This window comes from Trichechus manatus, unplaced genomic scaffold (genome assembly GCF_000243295.1).
Source record: "Trichechus manatus latirostris isolate Lorelei unplaced genomic scaffold, TriManLat1.0 scaffold00091, whole genome shotgun sequence".
Taxonomy (NCBI): Eukaryota; Metazoa; Chordata; class Mammalia; order Sirenia; family Trichechidae; genus Trichechus; species Trichechus manatus.
In genome coordinates, this window is record NW_004444027.1 from 7,763,042 (window position 1) to 7,782,200 (window position 19,159).

A 19,159-nucleotide genomic window follows, 5' to 3' on the forward strand; every position below is an offset into this window, starting at 1 on the left:
TCCAGTAGTAAAGAGGGTACTGCTAATCCATGGCGTGAGGTAGCAATAGAAATACACAAAATATCACCACCAATAGATCAGGTATTGGTGAGAGGCAAGGCTCTGGATGATCACATGTTTGCTACTTTTCTACAATTTTGTCATAATGAGAAGTATAAGCAAGCTGGTTGATTGGTCCTACTTTTGCTAGACTAAGTGATGAAAGAAAGAGATGAGCTCAGGGCTTCAGAGTCAAAGCTCAAACACCACATAAACGACCTCAAAATTTGCACTTGTGCCTTGACAGAAAACCTTATTTTTTGTAGTAACAAAGCTGATATTGCTGAAAACCAAACCCAGACTCTTATCGTAAGAGTGGCTGAACTACAATACAAACTGAATTCCCAACCTCGAGTGGTGTCTGAAGTTAAAGTGAGGGCATTGATTAAGAAGAAATGGAATCCTGAAACTTGGAATGGAGACGTATGGGCAAATAATCATGAATCTGGGGACACTGAGCCCCTAAATTCCATTGAATCCCTCCTGCCAACAGAACCAGCCCCCTCGCTCACATCTGAAGAGATTACTCCATCTTTGTCTGCTAAGCCACACTCCCCAGTAAAACCATTAGCCTCTCCACCCCCATCTGATGAGATTAACCCAGCTGTGTCTAAAGAAACTTTGAGTCATTTGCCTGGGGCATCACCTGAGGGAGATACCTTACAAGACAATGCTAAGTTCTCAAAACACATCCCCACACCCGTTTTGGCTTCTAGACCTATAACTAGTCTTATGTCCCAGCAAGCCCCAAAAGGTGAAGTACAAAGTGTGACCCAGGAGGAAGCAAGCTACACTCCAAAAGAACTGCTTGACTTTTCTAATATGTACAAACAGAAACCTGGGGAATACGTGTAGGAATGGCTATTAAGGTGTGGGACAACAGTGCAAGGAACATAAAAATGGATCAGTCTCCGTTTATTGATATGTGCCCACTAAGCACAGATTTTTCATTCAATGTTTTTGCTTTAGAGGTTAACAAAGGATCTAATATTTTATTTGGTTGGGTCGCCTACACTATATCAAGTTGAAGTACCAGACTTGCCTTAGTACACTGTAGAAGAAGTTATCCAGAGACTTAGGGAAATTGGCATATTAGAGTGGATTAATCAGGTTAGACCTACAGACCACACATGGAGTGTCCAGAGGACACACCTTTTAGCACAATGCTGAGGAACAAATTTGTGAAGGGAGCCCCGGCATCCTTGAAGACTGCTGTGATTGCTATTTTATGTAAGTCAGATTTGACAATGGGAACTGCCCTAACTGAATTAAGACACCTAACTACAGTGGGGCTGATTGAACCCCGTGGTGGTAGGGGCCAAGTGGTGGCACTAAATTGACAAAGACAAGGTGGGCGTAGTTACCATAATGGCCAATGGAGTCAAAGCAGTAATCAGTATAGTCTGACTTGTATGGACTTATGGCATTGGCGACTTAGTCATGGTGTCCCTGGGAGTGAAATAGATAGGAAATCTGCTAAATTTTTCCTTGGTCTGTACAAGAGGAAGGAGAAATGACCAGATGTGTGATTGTATACTGATTCGTGGGCTGTGGCTAATAGTTTGGCTGGATTGTCAGGGACTTGGAAGGAACACGATTGGAAAATTGGAGACAAGGAGGTATGGGGAAGAGGTATGTGGATAGACCTGTCCTCATGGGCCAAAGAAGTAAAGATATTTGTGTTTCATGTGAATGCTCACCAAAGGGTGACCTTAGCAGAGTTTGACTTTAATAATCAAGTGGATAGGATGACACATTCTATGGAAACCAGTCATCCTCTTTCCCCAGCCACTACCATCATTGCCCAATGAGTTCATGAACAAAGTGGCCATGGTGGCAGGGATGGAGGTTATGCATGGGCTCAGCAACATGGACTTCCACTCAGCAAGGCTGACTTGGCTACAGCCACTGCTGGGTGCCCAATCTTTCAGCAGCAGAGACCAACACTGAGTCCTGATATGACACCATTCTTCAAGATGATCAGCCAGCATCCTAGTGGCAGGTTGATTACATTGGACTGCTTCCATCATGGAAAGGGCAGAATTTTGTTCTTACTGGAATAGACACTTACTCTGGATATGGATTGTCTTCCCTGCATGCAGTGCTTCTGCCAAAACTACCATCCATGGACTTACAGAATGCCTTATCCACCGTCATGGTATCCCCACACATCATCGCCTCGGATCAAGGGACCCACTTCACAGCAAATGTAGTGCAGCAGTTGGCCCATGCTCATGAAATTCACTGGTCTTACCATGTTCCCCATCATCCTGAAGAAGCTGGCTTGACAGAACAATGGAATAGTCTTCTAAAGACACAATTACAGTACCAGCTACGTGGCAATACCTTGCAGGGTTGGGGCAGTGTTCTCCAGGAGGCTGTATATGCTCTAAACCAGGGTCCAATATATGGCACTGTTTCTCCCATAGCCAGGATTCATGGGTCCAGGAACCAAGGGGTGGAAATGGGAGTAGCACCACTCACTATTATCCCTAGTGACCCATTCACCAGATTTTTGCTTCCTGTCTCCACAACCCTATGCTCTGTGGGTCTAGAAGTCTTAGTTCCAAAGGGAGGAATGCTCCCACCTGGAGACATATCACTGATTCCACTGAACTGGAAGTTAAGAATGCCACCTGGCCACTTTGGGCTCCTTATGCCTCTGGATCAACAGGCTGAGAACGGAATTACCAGATTGGCTTGTGTGATTGTTCTTGATTACCAAGAGGAAATGGGATTGATATTACATACTGGAGGTAAAGAACGGTATGTCTGGAATGCAGGAGATCCCTTAGGGCATCTCTTAGTACTACCATGCCCTGTGAATAAAGTCAATGGAAAACTACAGCAACCCAATTCCGACACGACTGCCATCATGGATTGAATTATGTCTCCCAAAAATGTGTGTCAATTTGGCTAGGCCACAATTTCCAGTACTGTGTGGTCCTCCACCATTTTGTGATCTGATGTAATTATCCTATTGTTGTAAATCGTAACCTTTATGATGTTAATGAGGCGAGAGTAGAGGCAGTTACGTTAATGAGGCAGGAGTCAATCTACAGGATTAGGTTGTACCTTGAGTCAATCTCTTTTGAGACATAAAAGAGAGAAGCAAGCAGAAAGACAGGGATTAAAACCATCCACTTGTATTTCTGTTATAGCAGCACTAGATAACTAAAACACTACTAATGGCCCAGACCCTTCAGGAATAAAGGTTTGGGTCACCTCCGCAGGCAAAGAACTATGACCAGCTGGGGTGCTGACTGAGGGCAAAAGTAATACAGAATGGGTGGTGGAAGAAGATAGTTCTAAATACCAGTTATGACCATGTGACCAGTTGCAAGAACAAGGACAGTAATTGTTATGAGTATTTCTTCCCTGCATATTTGCATCAAATATTTTTGTTTTCTTCACTTAGATAAGATGTAAACAGGGCTAGTGCGTTTTTTGTTGTATGTGTGTTAAGTGTATCATGTTAGGTGCAAGTAAGACTTTATGATTGCATTATCATAAATTATGTATGGTTTGAAGAGATGTGCACAGGTGCCAAGTTGACAAGGTGGACTGTTATGGTTAAGGTTGTATGTCAGTTTGGCTAGGTCATGATTCTCAGTGGTTTGGCAGTTATGATGTATTTTGGCAATCATAAAATGATGTAATCACCTCCATGATGAGATCTGATATAATGTCATCACCTCCATGATGGGATCTGCTGTGAGTAGCCAATCAGTTGAAAGAGAGTTTCCTTGGGTGTGTGGCCTGCATCCAATATAGGTGGACTTTCTGCCAAGGCTCATCGGATTTTGCTCGCTCTGGATCCTGCACCTGGATCCTGTTCATCTGAACTTTGGTTCTTGGGACTTGAGCTAGCAGCTTACCTGCTGATATTGGGATTCATCAGCCTCCACATTCTGTGAGCCAGCAGTCTTCCAGCTTACCTTCCAGTCTTGGGATTAGTCAGTTTCTACAGTCTGTGAGCCAGTGGCCTGCTAGCTTACCTGCTGGTCTTGGGTTCACCGGCCCCTGCAACTATGTGAGTCAGGAGAAACCTTCAGCCTGACCCACGGACTTGGGACTTCCCAGCATCTACAATCGTGTGAGCCATTTGCTTAATATAAATATCTCTCTCTCTATATATATATGTCTATATATAGATACTTCACTGGTTTTGCTTCTCTAGAGAACCCAGCCTAAGACAGCTGTGGAACACACAATTCAAAGAAAGAATATGGTAACAAAAGGGTGACTTCCTACTTTAACATTCTCATTTTACAGATGAGAAAACTGGGGCCCAGGTGGGTGAAACAAATTACCTAGTGCTTATAACATAATAGACATGAATTTCTTCAATTGTTCAACAGTTAGGGTGACCAGCCATCCTATTTTGCCTGAGATTTTCCCAGGTTTAGCACTGAAAGTCCCATATCCTGAGAAACCCCCCAGTCCTGGGATGGTTGGTCACTCCGTCTACAGTTAAAATTGAGAACAATATTTTTTTCTCTGGTCTAAATTGTTTAGATTCATACATAAATGAGAAATGATGGTGTTCAAAAAGCTCCTTTCCTGTGCTGAATCCAATGCTCTAAACTTAAGCAGCTGGCATTTTTCTTTAAGTTCTTTTCTATTGAATCTTTTGGAATGAAGGATCTTTTAATAAAATCTGCACTCCATCCTCAAAGTGAAACCTAGTGTCCTTGGCTTTCTCTGAAAAGTGAAAAGTGGTTTCTTTTGTATACTAAATTCTAAGAATATAACAAAAACAGAGGTAGTTAATTGATTTCAGATATGAAAAGCTGGGTATAACCCCTCGGAGATATAGACAGAGTAGAGAGAGAGAGAGAATCTCCATTTCCTGTGAGGCTGAAAACCATGAACGGAAAACTCATGTAGGAAAAAACCATTCAAATTCCTTTTCAAAAACAGCAGACCTCAAAGGAAAGACCAAATCAAGAGAAACCAGCAGTCGTGAACGCATGATTGATGTAAATCGTCTTATGGGTGGAGGATGCGCAGAGTAATCCAGAGCAAATGGACAATGGCAGATTTAAGCCTTACAACCTTCAGCTTCTTCACTTGGCCAGAAACAGAATTCCACCGTTCAGCCTCTCTTCTCAGACCTTATCAGCTTAGTTCAGCCCAGCCTAGCCAGGCTGAAAGTGGGGTGCCACTTTTCAAGACACACAGTAGAGAAGAGGGAAGGACCCAATTCCTCCTGCACCCAGGAAGTGATGCTTGGAATTTGTAAGGTATGGGGAGACAAAGTATAACAACTAAGCAATGGAAAAACAAGCAATAGCCACCTCCTTCTCCTGTGTCCTCACCTTGGCTCAGGCCAGTCTTAAAAACATCACTGCAGGCAAGCAGGTGAAGAACAGAGGCGTCTGCCACTTTGGCATAGGTTCAAGTGGTTTCTTTAATCTCAGAAAGTCCTCCTACGTGTCACTGTGAATGCAGGGAAGTAGATAAACAGAAAGCTAGTAACTAGGTTACGTTAAATGGGTAACCCAGAAAAAGGCCAGAACTGATGCCCCCAAAGTCCTCTCCCTCTAATTCTGCTTTCATCTCTTCTTGCTGTTTAGCCCCAGAATCTCTTTCGGCCTTTCTTCCAGGTCCTCTTTGCCCTGGCCCTAGCCTACCTTTCTGGTTTATCCTCCATTCACCATTGCTTTCCCCACCCCTTCCAGTTAACTAATTCTGTGTTTTGCTATCTAATCTGCTACTGAAACTACCCATCTGGTTATTAATTTCAGATAGTATATTTTTCCAGTCCTACAATATCCAGTTGTCTCTTTATAATTTACAGTTGTGTTTTGGAGTTCTGTATTTCTTAATTCATTTTGTCCATATTGCTTCTATTTTATTTAATATATTAATTATAGTTATCCTAAAGCCCTTGTCTGCTACCCTCTATGATTCTGCCTCTATTTGTGACTTAACATTACTTTGATATTAGTATATTGTTGTTTTTGTTGTTGTGTGCCACCGAGTTGATTCTGACTCACTTTGGACCCTATATGACCAAGTAGATGTGCCCCATAGGGTTTCCTAGGCTGTAATATTTAGGAGAGCAGATCGCTAGGTCAGTATAGTAGTATCGCTTTACCAGCTTTCTTTTGGCCAGTGTTCACATTATTTCTTTTCTATTATTTTACTTTCAACACTCCTCAAATTCAGCACTCTTCAAATATGCCTTACTACCTACTTCCCTACACCATTCTTTTGATTACGTAGTTTCTTCTGTTTAGAATAAACCCTTTACTGCCCTCACAGCCACCTATTTTCAAATTCCCCATTCAATACCCATTTCCTTCAGTACCCTTCCTTCCTCCATGCCCTCAAAGAATTCTGTTCTTCAATATAATAGCACATTTCCTCTGGCTTGCACTGTGGATATTCACATTCATGTATGGCCTACCTCCTCTTGCAGAATTCTGATCTCCTAAGGACAGAGATCATCTTTACTCCTGGGTATATGGGTGTAGCACTCTAGGTGTTTGATAAGTAGTCATTGAATAAGAGGCCCTGTTCCATCAAACTCCCAAGACCTCAGTTACTGCCAGTCCCATTTTGTCACATTTTAGCTATCACCCCTCATCCTCAGGCTATCACATCCTCACTGGATCCTGACTCCCCCGTTAAACCATAAACTCTTTGAAGGCAGGAAACTTATTCTCCTTCAGCCTGACATCCCCAGCACCTCACCTTGTGCCCGCTACATTTGAGGCCCTTCATACATACTATGTTGTAATGGCACGCATATCTGTCATAATTTTCCTATTCTACTAAGAGCTACTTGAGGTCATCTCTATTTTCCTAGTGCCTAGCACAGTCCTTGGCACATAGAAATGCCCCATAATGACTGTTGAAATTAGTTAAGAGTTGAAGAGTTAAAAAGTATATTTGAAGGGAAGTCTCAGGACTGGCTTACACTTACACTAAACTGTGCCTGTCTTCCACCATCTTCCAGCATCACACTGCAAACCAGGGAAACCTAATAGAAGGGCACCCGAAAGTCAGGAAAAACCAGAAAAATAAAATATTCATTTTGGGGGCTCTGGCTAAAAGTTACGCCCTCAGATTTTCATTGTCCTTACACCAGGACCAATGGTGATTGAGCAACCACTGGCTGGAGCTTGGTGGTTACTGTGGCAAAGGGGGAAAGTAGTAAAATTCATGTTAGCTCTTTAAAGCTATTGCTCAGAAATGCTGTGTCACTTTTACTCACAAGGGTATCCTGACTTCACAAGGGAAGGGAAGGGATTTTGGTGATGAGTAATGTGGTCTACCACACTTGTCCTCTAGAGCAGAGCTTCTCAAATTCTATATGCCCATATGAATCACTTGGAGATGATTTTAAAATGTAGGTTCTGATTCTCTAGGCCTGGGGAGGGGGCCGCTGGCTGCCTGTCCACACTTTGAGTAGCAAGAGGAGAGCTTTGGATCCTTATTGGTCTAGTGAACAAACTGTATTTTTTCCCTCCTCCCTCTTCTCTACAGAGATAAAAGTCGGCTTGTAGCTTTATTACTTTGCATGGCAAACCAAAAAAAAAATCTTTTGACGGTCAAAAGATACTTGTGATTTACCTCAAGGGTGAAGACAACACAGAAGAATATATAATGAAAGCCATTAACTGTTTGACAAAACTGCTGAGTCTGGGGAATGACAGAGCACAAGAAGACTATCTATCATAAGAAGCCAAATTGTTCCATCTAGAGGCCATCCATATGCATAAGCAGGTTTTTTTTTTTTTTTAAATGGACCAAATTAGATCTAATTATGTCACCTGTTTTTCTACTTTCCTTCCCATCAGTTTCACAAAACTGTGAAAGGTTGCAGTGGCTGTCATTGGGCCTTGTAAAGGCTATAGCCCCTTTTAGCACCACTCTCCTTGTCAATGTCATACAGTTGTTTGAGTGATCCTTTGCTTGCTCCGATTTGTCCTCCTTGCATGTGCCAACAGTAATTGAGTAACTCACAGTGGGTAATTCCATTATCCCAGAGCCTAGAGTCCTCTCTGGTGGTATCCTATTCCCTGCCCCACCCCATGGCTGAAGCACTATGGGCAGGGGCAACCTGCTGACTAGTCCTGCACTCTGGCAGATGTTTCAGTGCTCTGTGCCATGCTGAACCAGAAATACATGAGCCTGGCTCAGCTTGGAATAGATAGTGTTTTTATTTCTACTGATTTTATTTAAAATCGATGCCAGTCATTTTATATCGTTTCCCAGAATTTTTGATTGATGTCAGTATGGTTAGCTAGAGCTGCCTATGGAATAAAACTGCTGACTTCAGCGTTGGCGTTGGCTGAGCCTTATTAAGCCAGCACAGGGTGTGTGTGTGTATACACAGGATGGCAGCAGAGCACAGAATTAGATGAAATTACAGCTGCAAGAACTGAAGGGGGCTTTCAGTTCACAAGGAACCAAGGAGCTGATATGCCTGGTATAAGCTCCCTGCACCTACTAGAGGGCAGAGTGAGGAAGAGAATCCAGGTGTCCTTTGTCCTACCCCAAAGACTTTTCCTCTAAAGAACACCTGGTTGGAGACAGCAGTTTCAAGTTCTTGAAAGTCAACCCCCAATTTCCTATGGGCTCAGTATGGTAAATTGGATTTCACTTCTAGGAAACTAATTTTATATCATTCAAATTAAAAAAAAAAATTCTTAAAACACACATTTTACAAACAATTATTTTAAAAAATCCAACATTTAAGATAAGGCTAAATGCTTTTCTTGGGTGGAAGAGATGAAGTTTGCTTGAATCAGATTTACTGAGGCTTTAAAAAATATGAGTCTGAGTTTGATGAGGTGTGAACTGCAGCTACCTTCTTCCTTTCCTGGTGACGTTCCCTGTAGCAAGCACAGACATTTCTCATTTCTACAAGGGCCTTCCAACTGTGATCAGTATTAAGGTCATCTGTTTTGAAAATGTTCACTGCAGGTTGAATGTGACTGCATGTTTCCAGAACTCTGAATGGTAAATGCTGGGGGCTGGGCAGTGTCCATGATGACTTTGGACTTGGCAATCATGTCTAAAGGCTCTGATCTGGAGGCCCATGGTTGCACTCCAGAGGGTCATAGAATCCTTTGAAATTATAAGCAAATATTTGACTGTAAATTTATCTGGGAAGAGTATCCATACTGTTCATTAGATTCTCAAGGGAATCCATGACCTCCTCCACGAAAATATTGAGAGCCACTCTTATAAAGTTTTTTTCTTTTCTCGAAAGTGAAAGATATCTATAGGTCAATCCATCCAAGGTAGGGATTGAATGTATATCACACAGCATCCTCATGTGCATGCACTTGTATACACGTACATGTGAGTCCACATGAGTACACAGTCACATGCAAGTGTACACACACATCCTCCTCCTCTTCCACATACATGTATACATCCCTTCACCCACCTTTGGATATGAGCCTAGAAACCTTGCTGGACAGTTGAGTGCTGGCTTGGATCAGTGTTTCTAGATCCAACCCTCTCTATTTCCTTCCTGCTCTGTAGAATTCCAATACAAGGTTCTTGGTGGGTTCATATTGACCTATTTTAACTCTGACACACTGCAGGACAGTATAAACTCCCTGGGGTCTTACTTACTCCACAGTCCCAAATTTGAGGGATAGCATATATGTTGGAATCCCCACTGCTGCCCCCCACCCCTTGGCAGGATTGCTGGCATAATGAAATGAAACAATGCAAGAAACAGCACCTACAACTCACATCTGCCACATGGGAGGGGCCCAGTAAGCTCCTGCTCTAACATCCATTAGAAAATAGAGATGGAACAAATTCGGCTTTCCTGACACATTGAATACGTCTTTTGTCATCTCTTAAAATCTTGGAACCAGGTGATACAGGATACTGGTTTGTAGAATTCAGTATGTGGAGGGCATATATCTGTCTAAGTGGATGCAAGGCAGGCAATTCCAGCTCTCGCTTAATTAGCTGATCTTAGACAAGGTCTCTGCATTAGTTTTCCTTCTTTATAATGGAATTACTGACACATGGGATTAGTTGAGGTGGGACAACAGAAGGAATCGCTGATAACATGTTTGGGGCGAGTCTTTTCACTGTTGTACTCCTTTTACAATTCTTTGGAGAAGCTTAACATCCTAACAGGAGGCTACTGATACAAACAGGCCAGGAAATGTCTAACTGTTGTAGGGAGTGCTTGTCATGGAACAAGATGTATCATTTGACAACTGAAAAACGGTGAGATGATCTGTGAGGTGTACACCACATGTTTTGAGTTCCAGGAATGTAAGCAGGGTGGGGAGAGATTCATGATTGAAGTATAAGATAATCCATTTTTAGAACTCTTTTGGATCGTTTTAATAACAAACTGCCCTTCCTAAAGGGAAAGGTAGTATTTTTATCTGAATACCTGGGGCACTGGCTTTATACTAGTAATGGAAATAGTCAGGAGATGGGAGTATTAGTCCTAGATCTGCTTTGTACTAGTGAGTGGCTTTGGACAAGCCTCCTCCCTCTCTGGATTTCATTGTCCTCAGCTAAGAAATAAGAATAATAATATCCAACTCTTAGAGTCAGTGGAAGGATAACGTGAAATAGAGAGTGTTTGGAAGCCCTTTGGAAACACTGCAGGTCTGGACAAATGCAAGGGCTTGGGATTAATGCTCTCTGTCTTGATAGATTTCTAAACTTACCCATTGGATACTCCACCATAGCCTGCAATGCTGTGGTCTTCAGACTGCACATTTCCAGAGTGGTTCAATAGTGTGTCATTTCTATGCACTATGCTGTATTGTTGGGCTCTTAAATAATCTCAGCAATGCTAATAATAAGTTGGTCAGCAGGTTTCAGTAAGCAGAAAGATCACATGTTCATTAATGTTATTAAAAGACAGGCTTCTGACTAGCAGCCCTTGAAGGATGGATTTGGCTCCCTGGGCTCCAGTTGGCAGAGCATCTGTAAGAGAATGGCCTGGCTATTTCCTTGTAAGTCTGTGGTGTTCAGCAGGAGTGGCTAGGACCGGAAACAACTGTTGGGGCCTCAGGTGCCAAGGCCTTCCATGGGCTGAGAGCTCTCCCACAGCTTATTGACACCCATCTCTTTTTCCTGCCCCACAGAAATCTGCTGCTGTAGAAGTAGGGGGTACATGGTGTGTAAATGGAGGTTCACTTAATAAGGGCAAGATGGATGGGCTAGCTTTTCCCTAGGAGGGGATTGAGAGGAAATAGAGCCAATACTATTGAGTAGTTAAAATATGCCAGTCAGAGTGCTATGCTCTTCTATGTGTTATCTCTAATTCTCATAATAGCACAATGAGCTAGATATTGTCCCCATTTTATAGATAGAAAAGATGCTTCCAGGAAGAAAATGATAAGAGAATGAAGGCATAGGAGGCTTCATAGGACTATTCAAGAAAGAGGGTGAGGTAAGGGATCTGTGAGGAAAGCATGACTAACCAATTCCATTAGGTGACCCTCCAGAGATTTCCTTAACTATGTGTCACTCCCACGTGACACACCTACGTAACACATAGCCCTCACTTAAAAAAAAAGTTGCCATAGAATCAACTCCAATTCATGGTGACCCCATGTGTATCAGTGTAGAACTGTGCTCCACTTATAGATAGATAGCTGCTGTCGAGTTGACTCTGACTCATGGCAACCTTATGTACAAGAGAACACAATGTTGTCCAGTTCTGCATCATCTTCACGATTGCTGGCATGTTTGAGTCCATCGTTGCAGCTACCATGCCAATCCATCTCATTGTGGGTCTCCCTTACCCTCACGGGCCTTCTACTTCACCAAACATGATGTCCTCCTCTAGTAATTGATCCTTCCTAATGATGTGTCCAAAGCGTGTCGGACAATGTTCTGTTGTGATCCATAAGGGTTTTATTGGCTAATTTTTGGAAATAGATGATCAAACCTTTCTTCTTAGTCTGTCTTACTCTGGAAGCTCTGCTGAAACCTGTCCACCATGGGTGACCCTGCTGGTATTTGAAATAATGGTGGCATAGCATCCAGCATCACAGCAACACACAAGCCACCACAGTACAACAAACTGATAGACAGGTGAAAGCACTCTATTTACTTCCCTTTGAAAAATTAACAAGAAAAAACAAATGCCACAAAGAGATTTAGATATTTGTTTTAGAGTCAGTAAGAGTAGGAGATAGAAAAATGAGGAGTGGTGAGTATTAGGCCCAGATCATTTCCTCCTCTGAAGCTGGTCTCTGCTAGCAGAGAAAGGGGGCTACAGGGGCACCTTTCAGAAAGGTAGCTACAGGGGCTACCCAGTGGTGGGTAGACTAAGCTCTGGAGCCTGAAGAGGAAAAGGAATATTTGGGCAGGGGTAACGATTTTTCTTTTTCTCATTTCCTCTTCTTTCACATCCAGTTTCTTTCACTTGTTTTTGCCCTACTGTCCCCTCAGAGGGCAGAGCTGGGCTCTGGGATTTGACCAGCAAGAAACCAGTATTTCCTGGCAGCATCATAGAAGGACTTTTGAGCCGACCTGGGCTTCACATTAACCAGGTAAATCTTTTGTAGCCTTAACCCATTCCTATGCCAAAAGGTGGCTCTGTTAGAGCCTGAAGGGAGAGCACAAAGTCTTCTGTGAGAGGCGCTGACCTAGTGCTAGAGTGCTAGAGGCAGGGATGGCTAGCCTGGGTGCCACTGAGGAATTCATGCAACAAGGAAGAGAGGAAAGGACATTCCAAGGAGGTCATGTGCAAGGGAGTAAAACGTTCAGGGAAATAGGTGAAGTTCAACATGAATCAAGCAAATAGTACACACAAGGGAAGGGAAATGAAAGACTTAGAGAAAGGTGAAGAGATTAGGCTGAGGAAGTGGAATGGAGCCTAGCCAGGAAGGGCTTTTCATAGTCTCCTAAGGGACCAGGGAGAGGTTTTCCTCTCCTTGGCTTAAGGAGATGTATTACTAACGTATACTCTCCCAGATTCTGTGGGGAATAATTAGACCAAGCTACAATTTTGGAAGATTAACAAGCCTGCAGTCCCTGGAGGGAGGTATGTTTTATTTAACCCTGTAGCTTCTGCCAAACATGTAGCAGAGTCACAGTAAAAGGGATGGAATGAAAGAGCAATTAAAAATGACAGCTGCAAAACTGAAAGTCATGAGACACGATCTTAAAAAAAAAAAAAATGTCCGGGAGCAAATCACTGCAGAATCCCTTGCATCACATCCAGTCTGTGTATGTCTGGCAAGACCCTATGGAGGAGAGACGCAGGGCCTGCGAGGCATCTGAGAGGAGCTACTTGATATTGTGGAGATGCAAATGAAAAGCAGAGGGTAGGGATGGGGGGGAAGGTGGGGGATGTGAAGGGAAAAGAAAGCCGACCAGATCATCATTTTTCTTTTTCCTATTTCCTCTTCTTTCGCATCCAGTTCCTTTCACTTGTTTTTGCCCTACTCTCCCCCCAGCTTTAATGCAGAGGGGAGAAGAGGGTAGCCAAGGCCTGGGCTCAGTGACAGCCCCAGCCTGGAGGCACGGTTGACTGAATACAGAGGGGACCACATTACCCAAAGGCCTGCGTGTCGCAGCTTTTATGGGCCACCCTAGCAAGACCTGTCCACAATGTCCAAGCTTAACGGGAGGTGCAGGAAAGCGGCTTGTAGCTCCATCTTGTGTAGGTTTTCATCACTGTTTTTTCCTGGGTGGTTTTTTTTTTTTTTTCCTCCTCTCAGGTGGTGCAGTGGTTGAGAGCTGCAGCTGCTAACCAAAAGGTCAGCAGTTCGAATCCTCGAGCCACTCCTTGGAAACCCTATGGGGCAGTTCTGTTCTGTCCTATAGGGTAGCTATGAGTTGGAGTCAACTCTATGGCAATGGGTTTGTTTGTTTGTTTAGGGGGGGTTCTCAAATAAAAGTGAAGAGTCTGCCATCTTCTGGCAAAGAACTGCTACTGACAGGCCCCCACCTCTCAACCTCCCTTCCCACTGTTCCCCAAAACTTGGCGTTGTGCATCACTCTGGGACTGTGGTGATCATAGGCAGTGGTACGGGATGAGAGCTTGTGTCAGACATCGTGCCCTGTGAGGCATCTGCCGGGGCAAGGGGGAAGAGGAGCCTGATTAGTAAAGCTCACTGTCTGCTTCGCTGGTAGGATCCCCTTTCCCTGCAAGCCGTTTGTAGAGCAGTTTCTCAGAAACCATGGTTGTGAACTCCTGGGTTCAGGAAGGCCATTCTTGTTAATACAAGGAGAAACATAATTTGTAAAGGACTGAAGACAGGCAGGCAGTCTGTGAGGAGGTTGCTATGGTGCTGTTCACCCACAAGGAGAATACAGCCAAACCAGGAGAGTGAGCAGAGAGGTGGGGGCAGATCTGGGAGCTGTGATTCTGATGTGAGGGATGAAGGAGGTGGAAGCTCTGATTGTTTTGACCAGAGTAGGGAAATTTTTGAGGCCAAAATATGAAAGAGTCATGCAGACAGGAGGTTTGTTGGGGAGAGCGTCTTGGGCGAGAACTGGAGGCAAGGTTCTCAGTGGGTGGTGTTTGAAACAATGTGAGTAGATGAGCGCTCAAGGGTAATCACATGTGCACATTATTTCTGGGCTTTAGATTTATTGAGGGTGTGAACTCCACTGCATTGTAAATCTGGAATCCTTAGGATCAAACTTTTCATTTGGTATTTAGATACAGTAACAAGAGACAAAAGTTTATTTCAAATCATTCCTAGAAGCTCTCTGGTTCTCTGGCCTTGCCTTGGACCCATAGTAAGTCCTGGACTTGTGATTTTCTTTCTATAAGCTTTCTAGTGCTGTCTGAAGCAGATAGCACATCCCACAGACCCTGACTTTGAATTTCACCAAAATATTCCATTGCCACATCCGTTGGTGTCCCAAAGCATTCCTTCAACAGGCACTTCTTTATAGGCAAATGCTAATGCTAATTTAAGTGAATATTTTGCTACTACATACCGTGGCACTAGTCCATTTTCCACCGGCAATGAGGAGGCTGTTCTTTACTTTAAATCTAACCATGTTAGCTAACCAATTCTAGATTCTCATCTTTTAGGTTGTTTCCTGAAAACTGTGGTACCGAATGCTGTTAGCCAGGGTTCAGTCACGGAAACAGAAAGTATTCTAGATATTTCAAGGAGGATGGATTTAACATAGGGAATTCAGTGTTGACAGAATCATTAGAAAGGCTGTTGTAGTGAATGAAGATCAGGGAAAATCACCACTAGGGTTAACAGGATACCAGAGGCCACAGAAGTTGCCAGAAATCATTGGCGATGATTGCATTGCCCCTAACCCCAGAGAGAGTGATGCTTAGGAGTATGGCAAAGCCTCAAGTCTGCTATCTGCAGATATATGTGTCCATTCTCACAGCTGTGACTGGGAATAATAATGTCTCCTTTTATTAAATAAATAAATAAATAAAACCTGTTGCCATCGAGTCAATTCTGACTCATAGTAACCCTATAGGACAGGGTAGAACTGCCCCATAGGGTTTCCAAGGCTGTAATCTTTATGGAAGCAGACTGCCACATCTTTCTTCCACAGAGCCTCTGGTGGGTTCCAACCACTGACCTTTCAGTTAGCATCCGAGCGCTTAACCACTGTGCCACCAGGGCTCCTTTCCTTTTATTTAACCCTCCAAATTTCATGTGAGTGTCTCTCTTTGGTGGAATCTGAACTGGAATGTTACTGGCAACAGAATCTGGGAAATGTTTCCAAGCTCTCAACCTCTGCAATACTAAGACAAGCTTAGAATGTTAGGGATCAAGAAACAATATCTAACATATACTCTTAATTGTGGGTAATAATAAAAGTACTTCCTTCATATGCTTGTTGTGGGGCTAAAATTAACACTTGTGAACTCTTAGCAAGAGTGTGGTATATGGTAAGCTCTTAATAATTGTCAGTTTACAAGAAAAAAAATCATCAAAAGCGAAGTTAGAATGGCTACTCATTATCATTTCAAACCCCTATGAGAGCACTGGCTGTTTCTGAACTATTTGATCACCGATCCACCCTCTTTGGCCTGAATCCTGTTCCTTACCATTCCAGGCCTGCTTGGCTTTAGAATCATCAATCTGCCTCATTCTGGCTCAGAGGGATGGAGATTCAGAAAAAAGGGGAAAGTCCTCAGGAAAAACTAAAGCAGTGGAATAATGCTGCATATTATATTAGTATTAGATTCAACATACTCAACAGATTTGAGAACTATATCTCAAGGACCAACAGTCAGAGTCTGGTCAATTCACTTATGAAAACTCAAGTCCAGGTCTCTACCTTGCACCTCTGTACCAAACAGAATCCATGAAACTGGGGTTAAGTCTCTGCCGCCTTGTGCCCAAATACTCCCAAGTAGCCTGTCATAAGAATTAGGGCACAGTTTAAATCCAAATGGGAAAAGAAACAGGCTAAAATCCACAGGGGGAACAATTTCTATTTCTTAGTCTGTCTCCTGCCCCAAATAGCTCTGCTTTCCTCCCTCACTTGTGTTTATGTGTTCTGTTTCTTTCCCTTGCAGCAGATGCCATGAGACCATCAGGACTTAAACTAGGTCAGAGAGGGTGATGATGAGCTGACACAGGCCCTCAGGCCATGTCCTCCCATGACCTGATTCCCCAGGTTCCCCAGCCCTGAGTAGCCAGGGAGTTGCACAGTCCCCAAATGACCCCTGCTCTTCAGAAGGTCCTAGCCAGGTCCCTGCTCCCCAGAACCACAGTGATTGGAGGAGTCCTCTGTCCAGCTCTGGGAGTGCTGACCTGTGAGTGGACCAGGGCCTCTTCCTGGGCTGGCAGGCAGAGGGCGGCAGAGCTGGGTTGGGCTGGGCTGCAGCCCTGCTTGCCCGGTCCCTGCCCTGTGGTGCCCCTCCATTTCCTTCTACTGCAGCCCCACTTGGGTCTTCTCTGAGGATGCTTGTTCTTTCCTCAAGGACAGCCAGGGAGCCACATGTATCTGCTGTTTCCTCAGGGGACCACTGGGGCCAGTTTCAAACAGACCAACAGGGTCCAAAGCAGGGATCCCCAACACGCAACTGAGGCAGCATCGGTGTAGTGGGTAGAGCATAAGTTACAGCGTCACAAATACTGATGTCAAATCCCAGTAAACTGAAGCACAAAGAGGTAAGTGGCTTGCCCAGAATAACACAGCTGGGAAGTGGCAGAGTCCAGTCCTGAACTACCTACCTAAGCTACCTGTGTCTGCTTCACTGAAAACCCCACCCTCCAGTACCTCCTAGTCCTGACGATCTCTGCTCAGCACCTAGGCCCTAATGGCTCCTCTTTCTGCACAGGTTCTCTCCCAGAATGGTTATGGCACAATCACCACCGACATCCGAGAGGCGCAGACCTTCTACTATGCAGAAGACTACCACCAGCAGTACCTAAGCAAGAACTCTGATGGGTACTGTGGGCTCGGTGGCACAGGAGTTTCCTGTCCAATTGGTGTGAAAAAATAATTTCTCCCCACATGGTCGGGCCTTAAGAGTGTGCAAAAATGCATTCAACAAATTGGGTAATTCTTTTATGGTTCATATCAGTGGCATTTTGAAGTGTACAAAGCACAAGGCATTTTTTAAAGTCTGGGGGTTTTTAAGATATAATTTATATACAGTAAATTAATCTTTTTAAAAGTATATGGTTGTATTAATTTTGACAAATGCAGATGGTTGAGTAACCACCACCACAATCAAGACGTAGAATTTTTCCATCACCCTGAAAAGTGCTCTTGTGTTCCTTTATAGTCAATCCCCTTACCCTATCCCCAGCCCCTGACAACCACTGATCTGTTCTTTATTCCAATAGTTTTGTCTTTTCCAGAAGTTCATATAAATGGAATCATACAGTTATATAGCTATTTGAGGCAGACTTTATCACTGAACATAATGCATTTGAGATTCATGTTGCTGCATGTATCAATAGTTTGTTCTTTTATATTCTTTTTGCAAATAGCATTCTGTCATGTGTCTGTACCACAGTTAATTTATCCACTCACCTGATAGAGGACATTGAGGTTGTTATCAGTTTTTAGCAATTATGATTAAAACCGTTATAAACATTTGTGTACTGGCTTTGTGTGGACATGTGTTACCATGCAACAGCATTTTGATAAAAATGTGAATGCATCTGCTAATGAATTATAATGAGAAAGTGCTGGGAGATTTGTGGGTTATTTGCAGTCTGAATGAAGATAATGCATATGCTGTGTTCTCCCTGCTGAAACTCTGGAGCCTACCATTGAAGCTAAGTGGTTAAACTAGGTGGGATTGTGGGCAACGTTGGGAATTCTCTACCTATGTCCTACTCCACCTCATATACACACATGTCCTCTAGTTGCTAAAAGTTTGCAATCACGTGTATCTGCAATAAACTGTTCAGTGAAGCTCTTTGTTCTACCTACCCCAAATATATATTATTTCCAAAACACAGAGGTAAGGAGGACCCCCTTGGCAGAGAAGAGATATGAGGTAGGCTGATGAATTCTAATGCTTTGCTTACAGCTATAAGAAGTATAGTAAATGCTTGTTCTAATAAAACTAGTCCCACAATAATACAAACTGCCTGATATTTCTTCCGTCTTTCACTTATTCTGATGGGATGTTTCCAAGAGTTTTTAAGATAAAATTTAAAGCCTCAAAACAGCTGGAGGAAGAAAAAGCCACAGAGTCATTTTCTCTAAAATGGAGATCCAATTATATATAAAAGTTTGGAAAATGTTTACACCTACATCTCCTTGCAGTCTTTGGTGATAACCGTTGTTCTCCATACATTTGTCACATCCATAATTATTTCTAGTGAGAATTATTCAGTGACAGCATCATAAGGAAGACTGTTTATTCAGACTTGAACTCTATTTAATAAATTAACCCTTGCTTACGGCTCAACTTTGTACATTACTCTCACTCAATTTAACTGCTTGAACCAAATGAATTTTCCAATATTTGAGTATGTTGACCTACCAAAACAGCAATTCCATATGGTTTAACTTAATAAATGTTCCTGAAGTTCCCGTACACCTCCGCACATTTTTGCATATAGCCTGCTCATCCAGAATGCCTTCCGACCTTTCCCCAATCCCATTCCCTTTGCAAAATGACTCAGCCCATAGCTTGTTTCCTAGCCTCCACCCTATCCCCACCCACCATACACCTATGCTCCTCCGAGACTAGACT

General features: G+C 43.2%; 1 protein-coding gene across 3 annotated transcripts in view; it reads left to right on the plus strand.

Annotated features, from left to right (window-relative positions):
- Positions 1-18,807, plus strand: part of MSRA (methionine sulfoxide reductase A) — a 798,651-nt gene extending 779,844 nt beyond the window's left edge. For all 3 annotated transcript variants that reach the window (XM_023736743.1, XM_012557226.2, XM_023736744.1), the window contains one exon: positions 17,282-18,807. In XM_023736743.1, coding sequence (XP_023592511.1) covers positions 17,282-17,375 — 94 coding nt within the window. In that variant the 3' untranslated portion in view covers positions 17,376-18,807. The remainder of the gene's footprint in view (positions 1-17,281) is intronic.
- Positions 18,808-19,159: the final 352 nt, after the last annotated feature.